General features: G+C 40.2%; 2 protein-coding genes across 3 annotated transcripts; one reads left to right on the forward strand and one right to left on the reverse strand.

The window, feature by feature from the left end:
• Positions 1-82: 82 nt before the first annotated feature.
• Positions 83-9,988, reverse strand: apba2a (amyloid beta precursor protein binding family A member 2a). Of its 2 annotated transcripts, none has more exons than XM_088299368.1 (12): positions 9,850-9,988; positions 6,673-7,851; positions 6,205-6,312; positions 5,395-5,434; positions 5,141-5,280; positions 4,899-4,985; positions 4,638-4,823; positions 3,599-3,778; positions 3,310-3,522; positions 1,682-1,801; positions 1,452-1,592; positions 83-731 (listed from the first exon to the last, which is right to left on the reverse strand). In XM_088299368.1, the coding sequence occupies exons 2-12, from the start codon at positions 7,660-7,662 to the stop codon at positions 660-662; spliced, it is 2,277 nt and encodes a 758-aa protein (XP_088155494.1). In that variant the 5' UTR covers positions 7,663-7,851; positions 9,850-9,988; the 3' UTR covers positions 83-659. The 2 variants fall into 2 exon arrangements, with proteins under 2 accessions (XP_088155494.1, XP_088155493.1); XM_088299367.1 differs by having other exon boundaries at positions 5,141-5,286.
• Positions 9,989-10,948: 960 nt separating this feature from the next.
• Positions 10,949-18,419, forward strand: fan1 (FANCD2 and FANCI associated nuclease 1). Its single transcript, XM_088299664.1, has 13 exons — positions 10,949-12,328; positions 12,399-12,539; positions 13,684-13,885; positions 13,955-14,188; positions 14,261-14,392; positions 15,444-15,552; positions 15,641-15,760; positions 15,864-16,028; positions 16,109-16,265; positions 16,731-16,834; positions 16,903-17,097; positions 17,203-17,331; positions 17,435-18,419. Exons 1-13 carry the CDS (start codon positions 11,251-11,253, stop codon positions 17,570-17,572), a joined length of 2,904 nt encoding a protein of 967 aa, XP_088155790.1. The 5' UTR covers positions 10,949-11,250; the 3' UTR covers positions 17,573-18,419.
• Positions 18,420-19,087: the final 668 nt, after the last annotated feature.

The raw sequence follows: 19,087 nt of genomic DNA on the forward strand, positions 1-19,087 counted from the left end.
GTTTGTTGACATAGCTACTTTTTACTAGTTTTTTGTTTTTTTTTGTTTTTAATTGCACCTTAATAAAAAGAAAGCAAACAACAAGGATGAAGCAGTGAGATTGTATTATTTGTGTTACACAATTACATTCATTCCGTAATGTACATTCTTGTACGCTCTGGTAAAGGTGATCTCTTAAAACTGCATTTCAAAATGAAGGGGTGTCTTTGGCCTTCAGCGTCTCCATAATACACATCATTTAGTGGCTTTATACAGTAGAATAAAGTACACGTGTAATACTTAATGTAAGAGATTAGCATGAATTCTTGGTCTTTGTCATTATACCATGCATATACTGTACGAGTAATATGGCCTTCCCAATCTAGTCCTTGAGTAACCCACAGTATTTACAAGTAGAATTACATAGACACTATAAAAATGACTAACTAAAATATAAATGCACTTCTTTTCGTAGGAAAATAAAAGTGACCATTACGCTACTTCTCTTCCACACTCGCACAAAGCACTACAGAATTGTAAGGCCATTATGAGAATGTAATTCAAGATTGAACCTGAAATGACAACTGGACTCTCTTTACAGCATTGCAATGAGAGTCCCCAAATAATGCTAAAATGATAGAAAAATAAAACTTTGCTCCTCGCTAATCAATGCTGCCTCTTCAAATGTAGGATGGTGTCTCCTGTCCTGTGAGCAGTCTGAACATCACAGCGGGCATTGTCTTCATATTGATCTGGTGTAGAGTTAAAGAATAATGTGTAAAATCATTAACATCATTTTAATCCCCTCCCCACCAGCAGACAGAAAAGTCTTTGGCACAAAATATGGATGCAAAGGATGTGACAGGTAGAACCCAGAAAACTGGGCAATGAACACGAAAAAACAACAAATTAAAGGCCCTGTAAAATGAACGCAGAGGTTAGTTTTTTTAAATACAATATACAATGTTTAGTGTACATACAGCATCTGGACCGGGTCTTTGCACTGGTGTGGCTGCGTTACAGTGCCTCATTGTTAGCTGCGATTATGTGCATGTCACAGTTGAGAGTTGCTGAGTTTTGCATACTCTGCCTTGTTGTTGAATTAATAATTAATCACAAAGAGATTTATATTGTGTGTACTTCAGTATTTATAAAAGATGAATTAGATCAAAATAAACATCAAACAGGAGAGTATATTGTAGTTTTTTTTTTCCAACAAACAAAATGATGTCATAAACCTGTTCCAAGATGTGATTTTGTTTGTTTAAAGACAACACAAAAGACAACAAATGATGAGAATGAGAAGTGATGATGATGAAGATCCATTTTTGTTGTTGTTGTTGTAAATATGACAACACAATGCTGCATTTGGAGCAGATGGCACACAGCAGATGTTCGAACGCTGCTAGCAACCAGTTTGTTTATGTGAGCATAAAGACTACAGAACAGGGAGGGGAAATTTGATCTCTTACCTCACCCACCGACACGGACAGGGTCTGCACGATTTTTTCGTGTGGCATAGCAACCACGCTTTGACCGTTGATCTCGATGATTCGATGTCCAACACGAACGCCGCCTCTTTCGGCGATCCCGCCTCGCATCAGGCTGCAAATCTGAAAATGAGGGAAAGATCCATCGTATCGTATGTGTATGTCTGTCCCTCACCGCACTATTGATGTGTAATTTGTTTTTTTTCCCTCACTATGCCATTTTGAACACTGAAGCCAAGCTGGAACTTCAGATCAGGCCGCTTGATGAGAACAGTTGTGACAGGAGGGCAGCTTACGATACTCATTTTTACTTTCAGTTGATTCTTCAAACCCTGGAAGACAGCACACGTAAGAGAACATGAGTAATGCACATCTTTGATGGTTATCAGGATAAGTCCACACCTACACAGCTGATGTCATCCTCACGTTAAGGTTTGGGGTTTGCATAATAAATTAGTCAGTGAAACGGTGAGAAATTCTTTCGCTTGTGGGGAATTAAAAATGGAAATACCAACAATGGAGGTGGCTGGCGTTTTCCAAAAAGTCACTTTTGGTAGGCTGAAGCAAATGTTGCCAGTGGATGAAAGCCTAAAACCACATGGTCATTTGGATAAGACCAAGTGGTGGGCAACGTCATCTTTGCTGGCCAAGCATTTTTTTAAGGTCGTTATTAATTAGATCTTGTGTCTCAACTGCTGCAACAGTTGCCTTCTGTTAAATTGAATATTTTTGTATTGATTCTCAAAAATGTAGTCCCCGCCTCCCAAAGACGTATTTATACGTCTTAGCCTTTTTTTTTTTTTTTTTTGCGTCTTAGCTCCATCTTTTTATAGCATTGAACATATTATTCTGTTGGCATCGCAAAATCAGTCAAAATCCAGAAAAACGCTGGAATTGAGGGGTTTCCACTAGTGAAAATTTCTGGCATTAAAAGAGTTGAAAGGTGTTTTTAGCGAAATAAGTCCCCACTGATGGACAAAATACAAGGCCTCAAAATTAATTGCTCTCCACTGAAAAGCATATACTGCAAACTTTGAAACAACAAAACAACGACTTTTTGCATTTTGGAGAAAAACATATCATTGGACTGCCATGAGAGATGGTGGTAATCAAACTGAGTAATAATCCATGAAATGGTGAAGAAAATTAGATTTAGTTGAGAAGAGATAAGGAACATAAATCAACATTTTAAAATTGAAAATTTCACTCAGACAATGAACTGTCCTTGCTACACGAAGAATGGGTCAGAAGTAAGATTGGGGAAAAATAAAAGTCGATGAATAGGTCAAGGCAATCATTTTTCCCCGAAGCTTTGTTTAACAGGTTACCATGTGACTGACAACATTCTACACAGATATTTACAGCAGATGTGTGATGCTGCTAGTTTAGTCAAGCCTCATTACCGTTTCACAGTCTATTAGTGGAAAGCTGATACTGCAGTCAAGCAATGAAAATAAGTCATTCAGCTTTTTCCAGTCTGTGGTCACCACAGTGATTGCCTGTTTTTACAGCGGATTCCCCTTCCTGATGCAACCCGCCCATTTTTCATCTGGCTTTGGGACCGGAAGTGGCTGTGAATCGGTGGAGGGTCTTGTCTTTGGTACCCACCTAGATGTTACAGTTCATGACCGGGATTTTTAAACTCCGGCAGGTTAATTGATTCCAAAAAGATTTGACGGAGAAAGTCAAAAATCCTGTGACATGAGACTCATTCATCTCTCCGTTTTCGCAATCACCGATCCTATTTGAATTTCAGAAAGTCAAGGTGTCAAGGGCCCAACTGATCCTAAGTAGAACACTAAAGCCAAAAATCAAGCATCACTGAAGAGGACTTGCATACCTTGATGATGCCCTGGCAGGTTGCTAGAGGCAGCCCGACCAGGCTGGTGGCGTTGATGGACATGATCTGATCACCAACACTGAGTTTGCCAGAGCGCGCTGCTGGGCCGCTGTTCAGCATTCCAGCGAGGATAACCGTGGGCAGAATGGAGCCCCAACCCGACTCGACAATCACCACCCCGAGGCTCTCCCCTTTTTGCTTCTCCACACACAGCTACAACACATGAGGTGTGTTCAAAATGTATCTAATGTTCATCTTAGAGTCACAATCATCCTCCATGGACACACACCTCTTTACAGTTGTCCGAGTTTGAGAAATGAATGAGGTCGTCGTGGTACATTTCCTGGGAGTTGATGATGTCGCTGTATTGTTTCTGACTTAAATCTGTCGGATTGATGCCATTGGCGCGCAGGAATTCTCTGTAGGCCACGCTGAAGGCCTGACCAATGGACTGTGCGATGAGCTGGGCCTGTGGGAGGTGAGTTCACATGACTCAGCAAAAAAACACATCGCAGTTGACAACATCAACAACAACACATAACCAAATAGAGTAGCGGCTTGAGATACAAGTTCAATTCATTTCATAAACACGCTCACAACTCAAAACACGTGCGTTGCATCTTTCTCCAACGCAATGAATGGAAATGCCATAATTGCATTCCAACAAAAAATCCAACAAAAACTTTTGTTATGGGTTTCTTGCTTCAGAAAAAAATCACTCTATACTATTGTGCTTCTTAAAATACATACATAATCACATAATTTAATAAAATGTAAAGAAATGAATCAATATTTTTTTACTTTGCTTTCATTTTAACCAACCCCTTGCTTATTCGCATTTTAAAAAAAAATGTTTTCCATGTCAATTATTCGTGAATTTGCACGATTCAGTCTGATCCCCAAGTCTAGTTGAAGATAAAGAATCTATACCCGTGAGTATTGTTATATTATCTGTCTGCGTGTAATCATTTGTGCTCAATGAGCCATTGCTCAAAGAGTTCAAACACACACTATTCATTTCTCATTATCGGTTTACATTAAGCTTGACGTCTCTAAGATAAATACATGCGTAATTCTGTCAACCTCAACTCTGAGTGGCCATAAACATCTTAAAGCCTCTTTTCTGGAAGAATTATTTATAACCTGTCCAAATGCTGCTTGTTGTTGCTTGCAAGTCAAAGCAAAACAACAGCCGAACAATAGCTCGTATCTCAAGACATCATCCTATTGGAATAATTTTCTTCTGGATCACGCATCCAAAGCATACTTTTCATATTCCTTTCTTCATTATCATTTAATTTTCAGTTGGTATTCTAATGACTACTTACATCTTCAGACTCAAAGACATAGCAGATCATGCCGTACTGACTGGTCCCTTCCCCGCTCGACTCCACAGATTCAGCAAAATCCTCCGTTGACGCCTGAGACAAGCGCCTGCGTGCCATCAGAACCACAATGCTGCCAATGTCAGCGATATAGGAGATGGTACGCAAGGCGCTGTCCATCATTGTGTCCTGGAAGGAGCAAAAGAATGAATTTCCCGCACAGCAATTCAAGCAAAACGTGAAGGAGGACGCAGTTTCCCTCACCTGTGTGTCAGCGTTGAGCACCTTGACCGTTTTAGTGGAGATGAACAGGTCGACTTCAGTCATCATTTGAGAGTCTTCATCTTGGCTCTTTTACAATAAGAAGTCAGTTCATTTAAATTAGAACGGCGTCATCGTGTGGTTAAAAAAACAACAACCAAAAAAAAAAAAAAAAAAAAAATACAGCAGCTCTTAAAGTGGTAACAAGATAAATGGTCTCAGACAAATTTGGGGGTTTTAGTTACCTTAATACGACTGACGGCTTCATGAGCCTGCGACATGCGGACAGTCTTGGATGGATTCTTGTCAGACAGCACTTGAGTGCAGCCAAGGTAGTTAGCGGCAAAGATGATGCCATCAATAAGATCTTCTGGCTCGCAGGGACCTGGGACTTTGTGAAACAGCCACAAAGAAAAGAAAAAGCTTCCAGTCTAAGACTCTAAAATGTGTCAGGACTTGTGTTTATATACACAATTTAGGATTATTCTGAAAAGCTTACCGTCTTCAAAACTGGGAAAGGAGGCCGCTTCTTGTGTTTTCTTTGGAAAGAAAATGTTGATTTTAGTCAGTTGGCTAATATAATTTATATATAAAGTGTTGAGATTATCTGTACTGACTGACCATCTCAATAGTCAATTTTTAAATTACTCCATACGAAGAATAAATAAACCAGTTACATCAACTGTCAATTCATCCAATGCAGTGCCGTTACATATTTTACAGTACATAAAACTCTGAAGACACGCCAGAGTCACAAAGTGGATGTGCAGATTAATTGTGCATTCTGCCATCTAGTGGAAGTAAATATATTACAGTTATTGTTCTGTCTGCAAGCGAACTCGTTGCAAATAAGGGACAACGTCATTTAAAAGCAGTAAAAGATCAAATCTGTTCGTAGAAACTGTTTATTCCTTGGACGATGTGTCACCAATCTACAATAATTTGTGGAAATGTGATTTTATTTTGTTGTTGTTGAAATCCCACTAACTATATCAGTTCTACTTTTACTGTTAATAGTTGTGATACTATACACAACTGTTGTGTGAATCGTGTAGCGGTGCTAGTAGTGGCCCAAGAATTATATATTTAGAAAGGTATACGAAAATGCAACTACTATTTACATGTATCTTTTTCACATTTCCCAAGAAACAGATTTAACCATTTATTGAAACGAGTGTACAGATTGCCATGTTTTACATTATCTGGTATTTACACAAGGGTGTGTACACTTTCTATAGCCACTGGATGGACCTAAAAACACCCGAGTGAGTAATTTTGTTCTTCCAAATATATATAATATTTATATAACCTTGGGAGAGCCGCTCTCATCATCAGGGACAAGATCTGGACTTGGAGGCCTCCTCGGCTGCTCGGGAACTTGCTCTTGAATATCAACTGGGCTTGGCGTCGCTTCTTGCTATTTCAAAAAATACAAAATTCAATTGTTGGTTACTTCCTCCAAGGAAGAGACCAGCCATTCCCCTTTTCGTCATTATGGGGGTAGATAAGCCTATATCAACTGATTTTGGGTGACAGGCGGTAAACTATACAATAATAAATTAATAATCTGTTGTTCTGCCATACGGAAATGACAAACAATTTGAGGTGTGGAAAGCCATGTGATTAAACGTTCCAGGCATTTTCAGACTCTCCTTTATCCTATCTCGTGAACCAAATGTAAAGAAAATCTATAAATATGGAGCTGGGATTGAACGTCTGGATTCTCAAAACATAAAAACACATTCATTCCATTTTATTCCAAATGAATCTTACAAACCTGCTGCAATTTCTGCGTCTGGCTCTCGCTCTCCTCAAGTTTTTTTTTCTCTGGCTCAGGCGTGTGACGCAGAGCCGGGGACGGCTTGACGACCCTCGGCTCGCCCTCCTGGTTGTTCGTTGCGGCGCTGGGTCTGGGAACAGAAGCGGCCTCCCTTCGAGGTTGGGACTTGTGGCTGTTAATAGATGCTTGGCCATGAGAATGACGAGGGGATGGGTGTTGCTTGTTGGATTTCGCTTTGGTCCGCACAGGAGCCTTTCTGTTTTCCTTGGATGATGTCTTCACTCGCTCATTTTTGTTGGTTGTGCAAGCTTTAACCCCAGAGGTCATATGTTCAATATCCTGTCCAGCTGACCTCCTCCCTCGTCCTTTCCCTTGTCTCTCCTCCTTACAACTCATGTGAGATGACTCGCAATTTCTATTGGCTCCTGGTACGGTGTAATTTCTTGGAATTCTGCTCTCTTCTTCTGCGTCCCTCTCATCACGCCCCTTTCTAATCCTTTCATTGTCCTGGTGAAGGCCAGCCTGTCTTTGATCACTATCTTTTGTGTCCTCTAAATCTTCTATAAATCTGGCCCCGTCCAGCACCTCCTCGATTTCATCTCCGTCACAAAACAAGAACCTGTTCTCCAGGCCCTTTCCGACTTCTTCCTCCTCCGCTGCTTCCCTTGGGGTGCAACGCGACCTAAAGGGACGGCTGGCCTTGTAGGGCTTGACGTCCGCTTGTGACCCATTGCGTCTTTCTGTGCTTTGGTGAGACGTGGCTGTGAACTGGTCAGCGGCATCGCTGGTCTCCTTTGCGTTTTTACCACCAACGTTTTTTCTGTAACTTTCATCCTCAGGGCAGTACTGCTTGTAGTACCTCATGTCCTTGACACCCTCCCTATTTAAATGCAGCACCTCGTCATAGTCCTGCTCCACGTCAGAGCCCACGTTGTCATATTCGGAGCATGTGTCCTCCATGTCTTCACCTCTTGGTTCCTGACTCATATGGGAGTGTTTGGCAGGAGTAAGTTGGTCGTTGATATCATCCTTCAAGGTAAAGGATGATTGCACGGACAGCCACCCCCTTCACCACATTCCCGTGATCTGCTCTGTTCGGCTTAGTTCCCCGAGGAAATTGTGCCTTGCCTATTCCCATGAGCCATTACTGGCTCATTAACTCAGACGCTCTCAACCCTGTGAACATAAAAAAATAAATAAAATTAAATAAAAAAAAATGTGAGAGTTCACTGTCGTTGTGAATGACGATTTCCATACAGCAATCTCATGTACTCCAAGCTGTATAGGAAATTACAACCACAACATTAGGCGCACTAAGTGCAAAATGTAATGTCATCCAATACAAAAAGCTGCACCAAACGTTATTCATTTGATTCAATTTTGAAGATAAGCATATCACCAAATCATTTGTGTGATTAATCTGATATTGTTTATTAAATTAATCTGTATCACAGATTGAGGTATTGATAGTGTTTGTAAAAAAAAAATGTGGGAAGAGGACCTTAAATAAAACAGCATATTAAAAAGCAATCGTAATAATGAGGGGAAAAGACATCGCAGATTATTTTTCAAAATCGTTCTGCCCGAGTACAATGCCATGAATGCTGTATTCCATGGTGCACCACCATCGAGCTTTTAGCTGCTAATGATGTTGACTGATAGTTTTGCTTTGTTGTGTCAGCTCTCATTGTGTCATGGCGTCGTGAGGAAAGAAGCAAATGTGTGCAGTCTGTAAGCTCACGGGCACATTATATCACAAACAAGAACCATCGTTGTTGATCACTGCATCATCTTCAAACATTCAAACGAAGGCACTAGTCGAACCAAAAAAAGGGGGTTAGATTAATTAAAATCCACCCTACCGTCCATTTTCAACACCGTTTATCCTAATTAGAGTTGCAGGTGAACTAGGTGCGATCCCAGATGACTATTGGTAAACTAGAGTGTCCGCTAGACTGGTCGCTTGCCAGTTGCAGGGCACATGCTGATAAACAATGATTGACTCGCACGGGCAAATTCATTGTTGTTGTGGGCCTCATTGTACTTATTCACAAAAAAAAAAAAAGACTAATAACTCATTTTAAAATCAGCTACAAGAACTAAAGATTTTTATTTATTACATATATAATTTGAAATTTTGGAAGATTTTAGCAATAATTGTGGCAGTTGATGCACAAGATTTGCTTTTATGTGCCACACACAAATTATGTGGCGGGCCAAATCTGCCCCATGGGCCTGAGTTTGACTCCCGTTGGACAATCTGAACCTAACATGCACGTTTGTTCTTTTTTTTTTTGTTTAATTTTTGTTTTGTTTTTTAATGTTACAAGTAAATGATGAAATCTCATAAGCACAGGAAGAAATTTCAAACTCCACACAGGTCATAGCCAAGATTAAAACTTCAAACCTCAGAACCATTAGTGTACTATGCTGCCAAAATAAAATCCACTTTATTTATATAATTTCACTACATTCAAACTTCAAATGTTCCTTAAATGATTAGAGGAGTAAATAGAACGTGTAATTAGGTACTCAGTCTACAAATGGCTTCATCACACGATTTGTGACAACTACCTTGCAGTAACGCAATATGCAACGGGCACAGTGTGACACGCCACAATGACACTGGTCTTCAGATCAGCACATAATTAAGATGGGGAAATTGATTACTCCTAATTAATTTACCCACATGTTATCCTGATCAAATGTGAATCCGATCACTCGAGTGGGATCCTCCCATATTAACTGATCTCTCCATGGTGCTGAACTGCCAATTTAAAAAAAAAAGACAAAACGGGCATTAAAAAAAGGGTGTGTGAGGAGTTCGCCCTGTCCTTGAGCGATTTCAAAAGCGCTTTTATGGCGAACTTTTGCCGCAGCTGCAGGGGATGCTTGTTGTGGTCGCTCCGCCATGCAGTGAACGCCGCATTATACGACAGACATTTGAATATTGTAGAGACGCGTTTGTACGTATGGATGCGGCCCAGTAAACACTTATTAGGGTTCAATTATTGTTATTCAAAACTGTACATCGACCTTGATTTAAAGACTGCACCATGCTGACATCCCACTGATGTGTCCCCAGATGAGCACGTCCAGCTTTGCCGCTTATCAAATCAGCGGAGGCCTACACCCAAATATAATTGTAAACATCGATCGGCCGAGCGCACTTACCGTCATGGGTAGGGTCGCCTGGCCTCCCCCTTTGAAGCAAGTGCGTGTTGTTCAAGTCAGATTGCTCTCCCGGATGGTGGTTTTTGAATAAAAGCCGCACACACACACAGCAGCCCAGGAACGTGTGTATAGAAGATTGGTCTGAGTCACGTGACTACAGAGGGTCCCCCAACGTTGACATTATGCAGAATCACATTCACACCCATTTTAAGTTACATTAATAGTTCAATAATCACACATTAAACACAGATACAAAGTGATAATTTCTTTTACAGTATTAAATTATCAGTGTAGGTGCGTGTAGTTTCAGAAATATAAACAAACAGTAGCTACAAAAGGCAAACAATACTCTATCTATGACTCGAACTATCTTCATAAAGCTCACGTTTCGATTCCTGTGGATCCCAACAAAATCTACCCATACGCCATGCATTAATTAGTGGTTTACTTACGTCATAATTATGAGATATTATTATTATTATTATTATTATTATGTCTAAGCCAGTAAAAAAAAACAAATATAGCTACAATAAATGTTGATAAACATATGAGATATAAGTCAAAATAATGAGACACTATCTCAAAATACTGAGATACTATTTCATAATTACGAGACACTATTTGATAATAATGGTATTCTGTCCACCAATAACAACACTTGTGCTATTTATAGTGCTTGGCTGGAATTTAAAACTGAACTTCTATAACAAATATTGAGACTGCTGATATTACAGTAAATTGTGAATATTGTCTTATTTCATATTTTCCTTTTAACGTGTTCTTTTTTAACCAGTAGTGCTTTGAGATCCAATGATGAAAAGCATTACAAATCAAATTATTATTATATATATATATAAATAATATTATTGTTATGATTATTGTTGTTGTTTTTGTTGTTGTTGATCAACTATGGGAAACTAATGTGAATTGAGTCCCGTTTTTCCACACCAAAAAAGGAAAAGTAACAAAATTGTGATTTTCTTTTTATTTATTTATGCGAAAACCGGCTTCCATAAATAATAGTCGAAATATTTCTAGTAATATTGCGCATAGAAGGGCAAACGAATCGATGCGTTTGGGCTCGATTGCTACGGTCTGATGCACTGTCGTTCTTCTGCTTGTCTCGTCTGACAGGCGGGTTTGTTGTGTAGCACATATGGTACAATGGAAGTACATGTTTTGGCTCTTCCACCTCGATTTTGTACGTTATTGTTTTTATTTGTGGACATTGTCTTCATTTCTATTGCAGGCGCACGTTAACTGCGCGTCTTTACCCGTTTCGAACTAAACTAGCATATACGCTATTTTCCGATGTGCGACTTAGCAGCGGGTACGTCACGTGTTGTCGGGAAATATACCTGATACCTTATTATTATTATTTTTTTACTTTTATTGTTGAGCATGGCAGGCAAAGGAGACAAACATAAAGCCAGGCGGAGTTTGTCGTTGTCCAAAAACACGAAGAGAAGCGGCACTCAAGCTGTCAGCGCGACTCCCATCACATCGTTCTTCAGTAACCCGCAGCCTTCCAAACTGTCCTGCCCACTTTGTGGTCAGCTGGTTACCAGATTCGGAATCAACGAACACATTGATTTGCAGTGCAAGAACTTTGAGAGAGGAGACAGCAGTGTCTCATCAGCAAGTAATACTGTCGTGTCACTACGCAGGGATTCCTCCAAGTCGTCCCAGCCGGATCCAGAGCTGGAAGAAGAAACTCAGACAAGTCCATATTTCAAGACGAAAACCTCTCAGAATGTGTCTCGTGAGATAAGCAGCACGAAAGCAGTCAGAAAGCTCGATCTTGGAAGTCTCTCCACCAAGTTATCTAGAACATGCCAAAATACAGATGATAGAACACATTCAGATGTTAAACACACACTTTCCGATTCAAGCAGGGACACTTTGGATTATGTTGCCACCTCACTGGAAGAGAATCTTGCCAAGCAGTCTTCAGGAAGCAATGAAGATTCATTTGGAGCTGTTGCGTTAAAAACCAATGCTGGGACATGCACAAAAACAACAGCAAATTTGGGAAAAGATCTGAAAACTGAGACTTGGCCAAAAGTGTCCCTCTCCTCCTCCTCCAAGATCACCAAAAGAAAGGAGACACCTGCCAAAGGTAAGGTGTCTAGCTTAACTAAGAAACCAAAACGCGAAGTAGCCAGCTCAACGGAAGCATTGTCTAGTGAAGAGACAGGAGATGGTGTAAAACTTTATCCCGAAGTGCCCTCTCCTGCCGATGATGACCTCTTTTCAAGCTCAGACAAGGCCTCTCATACTAGCAGCAATTTACAGGCAGTGAATGTAGCTGAGAAAAGCAACAGCGACCAGACAGGTGACCCCTCACCCCCACAAAGACTGCCCTACTACCTCCGCAATTTCCAGACTGTCCTACAGGCCGTGTTAGAGAACGAGGATGACAGAGCCTTGTTCAACCAGGATGACATGACACACGTGCAAGCCTTTCAGAAGCTCTCAGGTATGCCAAAATGTAACATATCTTCTATAATGCCTTGTTTCAAACAAACATTTGTCCTTGTCTTTTGAAGTTGTGGGACAGAAGTTGTACGTGAGACTGTTCCAGCGGAAACTAAAGTGGCTTCAAGTGGAGAAACTAGATTATGAAGAAATAAGCAGTGATTTGGGGCCTGTTGCTCAGGAGCTGGTGCAAAGGGGTCTTCTGCAGACAGGTATTTGCTATTACTGGTCAGGATATGTTTAGGATTACCTTTAATAGACTCTGAAATGCACTATGATGAATATTTAGTTAGAAAATAGTAAACACTCCTCCATCACGGTTTCATGTGTCCTACTATTTTTATTTTTATTTAAAAAATGTTTGTTCACAACTCCATTGGGTTTGCTATTTTGGGAGGCAATGCCAATTTTGTCCACTAGGTGGCAGGAACCAATTGCGTTTAGCACTGTTTACGTTTGAAATAAGAAGAAACAGGAAGTGTTGCAAACTCAACTTGTTTTTTGCTGAAGTGATTGTGAAGTGAAGTGGACTTCAAGTGCCATAAATGCAATAAAAACATGTCGGATGGATGGATTTCACTTATTCCGGTGGTGGTCTGGAACATAACCTCCACACTGACGGGGTTTTTTTTCTTCTTTTAACTGCAAAACTATACTCTCTATCCCTTAATCAACTGATTAAAATCAGTGAGAAATCTCTTTTGTCACCCTGGAATACTCTTCATTTGAGTATTATGCTATGGCTGCAACAATTATTCAATTAATTTCAGTAATTCAATTACAAAAAAAAAAGTCAAAGCAAAATCTCTGCCTTGAAGTTTTAACTGTGATCATTTTTCCACACGGACAAATGTTATTGCAGATTAAAGAAGCAAAATGCATGAGTCAAGGAGAAAGAGTCCTCAAATACAGAGACTGTCCTAAGTTTCTGATCATTTCACACTTGAACGAAGAAGAAAGAGCAATGTGTTGACTGCAAAGCAGAACTGGCTTACACAACTGCACGTCTTTGAAGAAAACATTGTTAGCTCATTTAAAATAGCCGACCGTTTGTGCAGTTTCAATCACTTCATTGAACAAACGGCAACAAAATAGAAACGTATCAAGCATTCTTACACTCACTGCTCAATCATAACTGCCCAAGCAGTCAACATACAGACCAGCTAACGCTAAGACAGTCTACCAGTCGCTAACCTGAGATAGAAAATAATACCTGCACCTCATGCGCCTATTTTGTATTTGTATTTTTGTTGAGTAATGCAAAATCAAATTTTAAGCACACTCCATCATGTTGTAGAAAGTCTTTATTCAGAGGTATATTAAACTTGCTCTCTTTTTTTTTTTTTTATGTTGAAGAGAATGACCTATGCAACATTGAAGAAGCTCTTGATCTCTTGCCAGCCCCTGAGCTCAAGGCGCTGGCAAAGACTTTTCATCTGGGCAATTCTGGGACTCAAAAACAACAGCTAGTGGACGGGCTTCTGCGGCTGAGTAAGCAGAAGTCACTCTTCTCCCTGAGCCATGCTCAAAACAACATCGGGGCTGTGATCTTGAAAAGGTGCGATAACCTAACCTGCTATAGTTGTGCTGAAATAATGATGTGATCACTTTTTTTCTATCCTTAAAGGGCGAAGCGGCTTGCCGGTTCTTCTGTGCGTCTGTGCAGCGGTCCGCGGGCTGTTTTTTCTCGGATCCTTCTGCTCTTCTCCCTGACAGACACGATGGATGAGGAGGAGATAGCAGCAGGTGGACAAAGCCAGCTTTATACCATCCTGCTAGTCAACTCAGGGCGTCTGGCCTTCCCAGATTACACAGTACAACGCACGGCAAAGGTGTTCCGGGAGAGAGACGACCTGATCAGGTAAGTCTTTTGTGTGTTCTGAGGTAGTTTGAGTGATACTATTATTTCTCATGGGTGTGTGACCCCTCTCAGGTATGAAGCATCCATGCGAGCTTTGCAGGAGGTGACACTGGCTATGCAAGCTGGTCACTGGGAAGAGGCTCTGGACCTGTATACGACAGCCAAGAATGAGTGGCATGACCTGAAGATGAGTTATGACCTCAGGTAGGAACAGCATTGTTCAATTCATCTAGAAAATGTCATCTTCAACTGTTCAGCAAGGTTGTTTTGGTGGCTAATTTGGTAAACTTAAATGTCATGCCCACATCTACACCAGGGGTGATGTCAGAATTGAGATTTACATACTGGATACTAATAAATGCAAAAGGGGTACCATGTTGTTGACCAATGATGTGCAAAGTGTAATGAGATCCAATACACTTATAGAAATGTATTCATTTAGCAATACGGTTCTTGTTGTGGGTCAATTAATCAAAATGAAATGCGATTTGGAGGAAAAAAAGATTTCTAATATAATATAATAAAATAACATAATATAATATAATATAATATATCCATCCATCCATTGTCCGATCCGCTTATCCTCACGAGAGGGTTGCTGGAATGCTGAAGCCTATTGTATTACATTGTGTACATGTTTGTATAGCATCCTTTCATGGAACATGACATTTTTCAGTGATAAAGCCACAGATTTGTTTGCATTATTGTTGCAATCGGATTTAGGAAATACTTGTGTTTACACTTCATTGGTTTGGTAGAATTTTGCAAAGTTGTCGTAGTGATCGCTTAAAAGACTGCAAGTGTTTAGGACGTTAACCACTCTAATTGAAGCACATAAGTCATTCATATTCATTTGTGCTTCATTTGCCTTTATTTTAGCATACTTCTAACTAATAAGACCAAAACATTTACGCACTAATTAATTGCTTGCTTTTGTTAAAAAAAACCTATATGGGAAGAGGACCTTGAAAAAAATAATTGCATATTAAATCGTAATTGGTGGTCCAAATTCTGGAGGTACTATTTTGTCAATCTCATAGCTAAATTAGTTACCAAAATATTAGAAAGAGGTGTGACTGCAGAGTTAGGGGAACACACTGGTATCAAATACTAGAGACCAAATATTTTTTGCAGCTCCTGTACTTTATTTAAACATATTTGCAAGTATACCTCGTGTCTGGTGTTTGTCGTGGCATTTGACACTGAATTACTGCCCGTGACCATTGTCGCATGTTTGCCATGTTGTGTTTGCTAGTTACCAAAAGGAGCTCCCAGTGTTCCTACGCGGCTTCACCACAGGCTGGACTTACACGCGTATATTATCAAGAGGCGTGGAGATCTTACAGAGGCTACGACGATATGAGGTTTTCGTTTCTCATCGAGTATTATGTCAAGTATCTGTCATCCGCTGTGTTCAGCAAAGCTTTTTTTTTTTCTTTTTAACTATCCTAGGAGGCTGTCAACGAGTTGCGGTGCTTACTTCTGCAGGATGTTTACTGTCTTGACAGTCGCGGTCGCTGGTGGGACAGACTGGCACTGAACCTTCAACAGCACCTCAAAAAAACAGAGGAAGTGAGTGCATGTCGTTGAGGCTTTTTTTTTTTTTTTTTTTTTTTTTCTAAACCCCAGGCATTGTCACACTGCTGTCTGACTTGTCGCCTGTAATGCCCTGCAGGCTATCTGTGCTATCAGAGATGGCTTGTCTGACCCTTTTGTGCGAACGGGACATAAGCTGTCCCTCTACCAGCGAGCTTCTAGAATGAGAGAGTCTGCCAGCTTCAAGAAGTACCGTCTGCAGCTCGGAGATCTGCCCCCTGTCGATGTCCAGGATGTCAGACATGTGAGTATTATTTCAATATGTAGCTAAATGTACGTTTAAAACGTTTTAACATGGGTGGGGCTTTGGATTGTTGTTTGCAGGTGACCATCCGAGGACAGCTGTTTCCCCATGAAGGGGGTACCGGGAAATCACGGTTTCTAGTACCATCAAATGGGGGCGATTGTACTGATGGCACTGTAATATGCTCTGTGGAAGATCTGTCTTTAGCACATTACCGCCAGCATGGCTTTGATCAGGGTAAGCATCAGCACTACATAGGATTTAGAAGAATCAGAATAGCTTTATTGTCAGTATGCCACATGGTGAAATGATGAAACAGATATAACCCATCTGAGAAACAGAAAATCAATGAACTGGGCCATACAGATTGGGAGTCTGCCGGGTCATCTATTACTATTTTCGCAGATGAAAAGGAAACATAAGGGAGAGTGAGGGGAAAAAACTCAATACTGAGATCACAATATGTATTGGGGAGAAAAGAATTCAGCAAACAGACATGCATTAATGCGTGATATACAGACTGACACGACAAGTGGGTGGGGGTGGATATTACAGTTCAACCAGCAACTTCACAGCCTGCAAGGGTGCCACCACATCCAATTATGCAGTTGCACCTTAACAGAAATAGAGGAAGAGGGGCTGGGGTGAAGAAACATTTGATTAAGCAACGTGGATTTTTTTTTTTTTTTTTTGATTTAACAGGAATCCACGGAGAGGGCTCAACATTCTCAGCACTCTTTGCCCTCCTGATGTGGGACATCATTTTTATGGCTGGCATACCAGATGTTTTCAGAAATCTGTACCAGGTATAATATGCCCAAACAAGCTGTAACGTTTCGAGACTATCTGGACATCTTTTCCGTTTCGGTCACAGGCATGCCCGCTGGACTTTTACACTGACTGTTTCTATGAGAACCGAAGAGAAGCAGTGGATTACCGTGTACAGTTAATTAGCGAAGCTTCGGTAGAAACCTTGCACGATATGTTGGAGGATGTCTGGACTTCCCAAGAGGGTAAAGTGTGTTCATGTGCCAACTGGGAGCGATTCTCCTCGCTTAGTCAAGTCCAGGTACTTTGTTTTATTATGTGCTGAAGTCAAGCATTACTGTTGCTGTAATAAAAAGACTATTGTGTGTTACGTCATGATAATTGAATGTATTGTGTTTATCTGCAGTCTCTCGTGTCGTGCTTGGGTGGAGCCTTCTTAGCAGGAGTTATAGCACGGATGGCGAAAGACTTCAGGCACTCTCGTGGAGGTTTGCCTGACCTTGTTGTGTGGAATACGTCTGATAACACTTGCAAGGTGGGAAGTTCCACACCCTTTGTTGTCAAATGCGTTAGCGTATTCTAGTTGTTACAACTGTGATTCCTGATTGCTTCATAGTCGGTGACATTTGCTGTTTTAGCTGGTGGAGGTGAAGGGGCCAAATGACCGCCTGTCCCAAAAGCAGCAGATATGGCTGGATGAGCTGCAGAAATTGGGTGCTGATGTGGAGGTGTGTCATGTGGTGGCAACTGGAGCCAGAGGATCCCGTGTGGAATAAAAGAAAATGAACAAACGCCAGACCAAAGTGATAAAGAAAGTCACATACTGAAATGAAATGCCTCAATGCCTTTTTCGATTTTGTTCATCGAGACTGTGCTGCTTATCTCAGCTGCAGGGGATGAATTGCGGAGTGAAAGTGGAGTATAATGTGCTACCTCGTGTCATTATTTATCTAGGAAACTACTGGTTTCAACAAAAAGGAGCATCATCTCTCAGTACAGTCAGGATCATAAAAAGCTTTCAGCTCGAGATAATCACAGCTCACACAAAGCTGCTGGTGTTTTTCTGTTCTCTCACATTGTGGCCCAGATATTTCAGATGGAAACACATACCAACACTGATGACAAAGAAATTATGACAGTATTATATTATTGTATAGTATATGTCATAACTTTCTCAATAGAAATGTATTACGAGGTGTGTCAGGACTGTCGCAAAATATCTTAAATCCAAGCTATAAGTTTTACCCTACAAAGTAACCCGCCTGGGGTGTTAACGCACTTCCTCCGCCTTCTCTGCCATACTCTTGTACTCCGGGAAGGATTCTTCCATATCATCTGCATCTCATTTGTCACGGGAATCTTGAAGTCGTCCACGTCAAAAACTAGTCCCCTTGATTAAACCCTTGAACTGGGGAAAGTGGATGAAAAACCACACGCACATCTGGAGAGTTCGGAGGTTGATCAGTGCGGCCATGTTCCTCTCAGCCTGGAACTGTCAGACGCTCAGGACTTTGTAGACATGTACACTAAAGTGAGAAAGTGTGACATGGTTTAGTTATTTTGATTTGTATTTAATTGTCATTCCTGTGTTTTAATTAAATGTAATATTAAATATTGATCATTTTTGCATTTTTGTTGTTTTTCTATAGGAAGCTTGGGTGGATTAATGGCATTGATTTTTTTTTTTTTTTTTGTTTGGAGCTGGGTCAAACAATGAATTACTCATATCTCATCATGTCATAATATTTTTTGTTGTTTAAAATATATATATATGTATATATATATATATATGTATATATATATATATATATATGTATATATATATATATATTAGGGTTGTCAAAGTTTAAAGTTAAAGCGTTAACTCTGGAGATTAAAAAAATTAACAGTTAAATATTTTAACTCAGTTGTATTTACTTAAAAAAACATTTGCATCGCCTAATTCAAATAATTCAAATACTGTCCCATTTTTGCTGTACGACTTTAGCACATAACCTCAGAACAACACATCCTCCTCAAATTACCACTGGGCCTTGCAAACCAACACTGGTGGAGTGTGGTGCTTGTGGGCTGAACTAAGTTTTGTTTATCAGAAAAATGCCTGTAAAGATGATTCCGTTTAGATGGCATTCAAGGATCAAAGAAAACTATTGGTCTTTTAAATAAAATATACTTCATGTTTGGTGATTTTACATTAATTCAAAGATATTAAAGTAAATGCATTTTACCAGTGTCATAAAAATAAGTTGAAAATATGATTAATCGCAATTAATCACAGATTTTGTTTTTAA

This window comes from Idiotropiscis lumnitzeri, chromosome 6, assembly GCF_059441095.1.
Source record: "Idiotropiscis lumnitzeri isolate Australia: NSW breed Sydney's pygmy pipehorse chromosome 6, RoL_Ilum_1.0, whole genome shotgun sequence".
In the NCBI taxonomy this organism is placed as follows: Eukaryota; Metazoa; Chordata; class Actinopteri; order Syngnathiformes; family Syngnathidae; genus Idiotropiscis; species Idiotropiscis lumnitzeri.

Excerpts from the sequence above, each read along its gene's own strand:
- fan1 (XM_088299664.1), top strand. The coding sequence starts at position 11,251 with ATGGCAGGCAAAGGAGACAAACATAAAGCCAGGCGGAGTTTGTCGTTG. Across the intron at positions 12,329-12,398 it reads AGCCTTTCAGAAGCTCTCAG|TTGTGGGACAGAAGTTGTAC; the intron begins GTATGCCAAAAT and ends TGTCTTTTGAAG. Across the intron at positions 15,553-15,640 it reads AGAGGCTACGACGATATGAG|GAGGCTGTCAACGAGTTGCG; the intron begins GTTTTCGTTTCT and ends TAACTATCCTAG.
- apba2a (XM_088299367.1), bottom strand. The coding sequence starts at position 7,662 with ATGAGTCAGGAACCAAGAGGTGAAGACATGGAGGACACATGCTCCGAA. Across the intron at positions 4,986-5,140 it reads AAGCCGTCAGTCGTATTAAG|AGCCAAGATGAAGACTCTCA; the intron begins GTAACTAAAACC and ends TTATTGTAAAAG. Across the intron at positions 3,523-3,598 it reads ACTCGGACAACTGTAAAGAG|CTGTGTGTGGAGAAGCAAAA; the intron begins GTGTGTGTCCAT and ends CATGTGTTGTAG.